The following is a 3,322-nucleotide window of genomic DNA, read 5'->3' as shown; positions in this document are numbered from 1 at the left end:
GCAAATCTAACGATCTCAAATTCGAGACATTATTCAGTTTTAGTTTAAGATTGCGTTTCAAATTTGATAAACCATATTGTATAGTCTATAGAATTGAAAAGTTATTTAATAATTAATATAAAATACATATTATAATATTATATATACAATATTATAAACAAGATCTGCTTAACCAAATTTTTTTCTTAAATTACTTCCAGTGTATTATTCCACGAATCTACGTGTTAAATTCTCAGTTTTAAGACCCCTCCATTGCGATCTTCGACATTTACGTCAAGTGGATGTAATTCTATAATCATATTATTTCGAGGATCTCCTATTAATATTGGTATTTCTATTTCATCGCGTCTCAATAAACAAATATTGTGTAAAACGCAACATGCGATAATATAGCGCGGTATTAAATCTGTTCGTGTCATTGGAAGTTTGTCCAATAAACAACGCCATCGTCCTTTCAACAGTCCAATAGACCGTTCTACGACCATTCGCGCAGACGACAATTTCTTGTTGAAACGATTTTCGGCCGCTGTCAGGTGATTATCTCTATACGGCACCATTATATGTCGTTGTATCGTGTATGCTGCATCCCCGAGTAAGTGGCTGTCTTCCGGAAAAAAATGTTCATTACATTTTTGTTGCAATCCGGAATACATAAAGGTTCGCATATCATGAACCGATCCTGGTTGCCCCGCGTAACAGTGAATGAATCGCAGTTCTGCATCGCATACAACCTGCACAATGCATTAGAAAATGATTATTTGTCATTGGAATTCACATAGTTAATTATTATTATTAGTAACACATTTACTTGTAGCTGTACTGCATGATAATTTTTCCTGCATATATATGCTTCAGGATGTACTTTAGGCGCAGTTATTTTTACGAGTGTGCCCTCTACTGCACCTATTATTCCTGGAAACTGGTATTGTTGTTCCATTTTTGTCCAGGTATGTTCAGCTTTCTTCCTTGTTGGCCAATATATAAATACATTTCGCAATTTATATAATGCTTTCACAACCCTTAATAAACAGTTGCCTTTCCAACGTCGAACTTTGTGCATATTGATCTGTAATGAGTCATATTAAGTGGAAAACAACAAACATTTCTTTATTAAGAGTTACAAAGTAATATTCATTAATAGCATTATTTTTTATTTAAATTGTGATAATCAGTTTTTAGGAAAAATGTTCAAATATTTATTAAACTATTTTTCTGAAAACATATCTTTATAACATAAAGTTTAAAATCTAAATTTATAGACGGTTCTCCAATCTCAAGCCTATCTCTGTTTCATATACAGGGTGAGTCATTTTAGTCTATGGACCCGAATATCTTCCAAATAACGGTATCTACAAAAAAATGGTTTAGATAAAAGTTGACCAGGACAGAGGGGGTCATTCAATTGTACCATTGGTTTTGACCTTGAGGTCAATTTTGAAGGTTATTTCAAGGTCACGATGGTTTTTTTAAATGGAACATTTTATTTTTGACTGCGGATTTCGAAAGAGCGGAAAATTTTACATCAAACTTGTCTTATGAAAAAATTGTTTTTGCGACCTTGGAAAGGTCAAAAATGAAGGTGAAATACCTAAAAAACGATATGGTGTACTTTTTCTGAAATGACGTGGTTTTCTGGGTAACACAAATGTGCATAATGCTTAAACAAAGTCAATGAATTGTAAAAGTGTTAATCACTTTGACTAGCTTGACCTTGAGATCAATTTTCAGGTTGTTTGAGGCTCATAACGCATTTTTTGATTAGTAAATCCTATTTTTGACCGCAGGACCCGTTTATTGACAATGGGCTCTTAAACAATGGCACTTTTTACATGAGCATAGGGATTGTTTAGTTTTTCGACCTGACCTTTTAAAGGTCATATCAAGGTCAAAAGCACTTTCATCTTACTTTTAGCGTTACCCGGAAACAACGACGTGGACGTAGTAAGTTCTGTTTCCTTTAGGGTGCTTGATTATCGTGAGTCTCCTTGCCTCTCACGTCGGGGTGCTTGATTATCGTGAGTTCCCTTCCCTCTCACGTCGGGGTGCTTGATTATCGTGAGTCCCCTTGCCTCTCACGTCAGGGTGCTTGATTATCGTGAGTCCCCTTGCCTCTCACGTCGGGGTGCTTGATTATCGTGAGTCCCCACGCCTCTCACTGACACTGTAATTTAAATGAATTACTCACGGAGTAATTGTTCAAAATTACCTCCGTTGGCTTCGAGGCATAACTGCAATTTGTTTTGAAAACTATCCACAGTTCTAAGCAGGGTAGCTCTAGGAATGGCTGCACAAGCTCTACAAATGCAGTCCATAAAATCATCTCTTGTGATTGGTCGTTCAGCAAAAACATCATTTTTCAAGTATCCCCATAAAAAGAAATCAAGCGACGTCAAATCTGATGAGCAAGGAGGCCATTCAACTGGACCCCTTCGTCCAATCCATCTGTCATTGTAACTGGCATTAAAAAGGCAGTTGACAATGAGTGCATAATGCGGTGCAGCACCATCTTGTTGAAGCTAAATTCTTGCTCTTGTTGCTAAGTCAACATCTTCTAATAAGCCTGGTAAGTGATCTCTTAGCAACGATAAGTAACTGTCTATCAACGTTCTCTTCAAAAAAATAAGGTCCAATCAAATAACCATTTACAATGCCGCACCACACCATAATACTCCATCGATTTTGATGATCTATTGGCCTATACCAGTGGGGATTAACATCTGACCAATAATGTTGTGTCTATTAAGTTGTCCGTCACTATAAAATTTAGCCTCATCTGAGAAAAGCACATACCTAAAAAAATTAGGATCATCGTGTAACATTTGTAAAGCCCACTGGCAAAAAGCAATACGCATCAGATGATGATTAGGCTGTAAAGCCTGCGTAAGAGTGATGTGGAAAGGGTGATAATTTAGAGCTCTTAAAATTCTAACAACAGTTCTTTGTGGTATACCTATTTCCCTTTCAATCTGGCGAGTACTAACATGAGGATTAAGGTGAAGTATTGCTAAAATAGTTACAGCTCGCGCATCATTTTCCTCATATTCATGATGTTGACGTTGACGAACAAGATGTCCATTGCGAGCTCTTTGGACTAAACTACGTATTGTCATATCAGTTGGATGTCGCCTTTCAGGAAAACGTTGAGCATAAAACCTTGATGCTGCATTGTAATTGCTATGACACTCCCCTAAAACTAATATAATATCAACAATCTCATTAGGACTATAATCAGCCATTCTGGAAAGGTAACTTGTGAATGTAATTACCTACATACCCTGTATGTATGTTTGGAATTTTTAAATTTGAGCAACTTTAAATAGTA

General features: G+C 36.3%; 1 protein-coding gene across 1 annotated transcript; it reads right to left on the bottom strand.

The window, feature by feature from the left end:
* Positions 1-224: 224 nt before the first annotated feature.
* LOC105202199 (putative nuclease HARBI1) lies at positions 225-1,286 on the bottom strand. Its single transcript, XM_026141867.2, has 2 exons — positions 809-1,286; positions 225-731 (listed from the first exon to the last, which is right to left on the bottom strand). Exons 1-2 carry the CDS (start codon positions 1,058-1,060, stop codon positions 225-227), a joined length of 759 nt encoding a protein of 252 aa, XP_025997652.2. The 5' UTR covers positions 1,061-1,286.
* Positions 1,287-3,322: the final 2,036 nt, after the last annotated feature.

The sequence above is a fragment of the Solenopsis invicta genome, chromosome 14 (assembly GCF_016802725.1).
Source record: "Solenopsis invicta isolate M01_SB chromosome 14, UNIL_Sinv_3.0, whole genome shotgun sequence".
NCBI lineage: Eukaryota > Metazoa > Arthropoda > Insecta > Hymenoptera > Formicidae > Solenopsis > Solenopsis invicta.
This window is presented reverse-complemented; position numbering and strand designations above follow the sequence as displayed.

What these genes read in the sequence shown, in the direction of transcription:
- LOC105202199 (XM_026141867.2), bottom strand. Translation starts at nt 1,060, where the DNA reads ATGCACAAAGTTCGACGTTGGAAAGGCAACTGTTTATTAAGGGTTGTG. An exon ending in ATCATGCAGTACAGCTACAA is followed by an intron (nt 732 to 808) that starts GTAAATGTGTTA and finishes TGCATTGTGCAG; the next exon opens with GTTGTATGCGATGCAGAACT.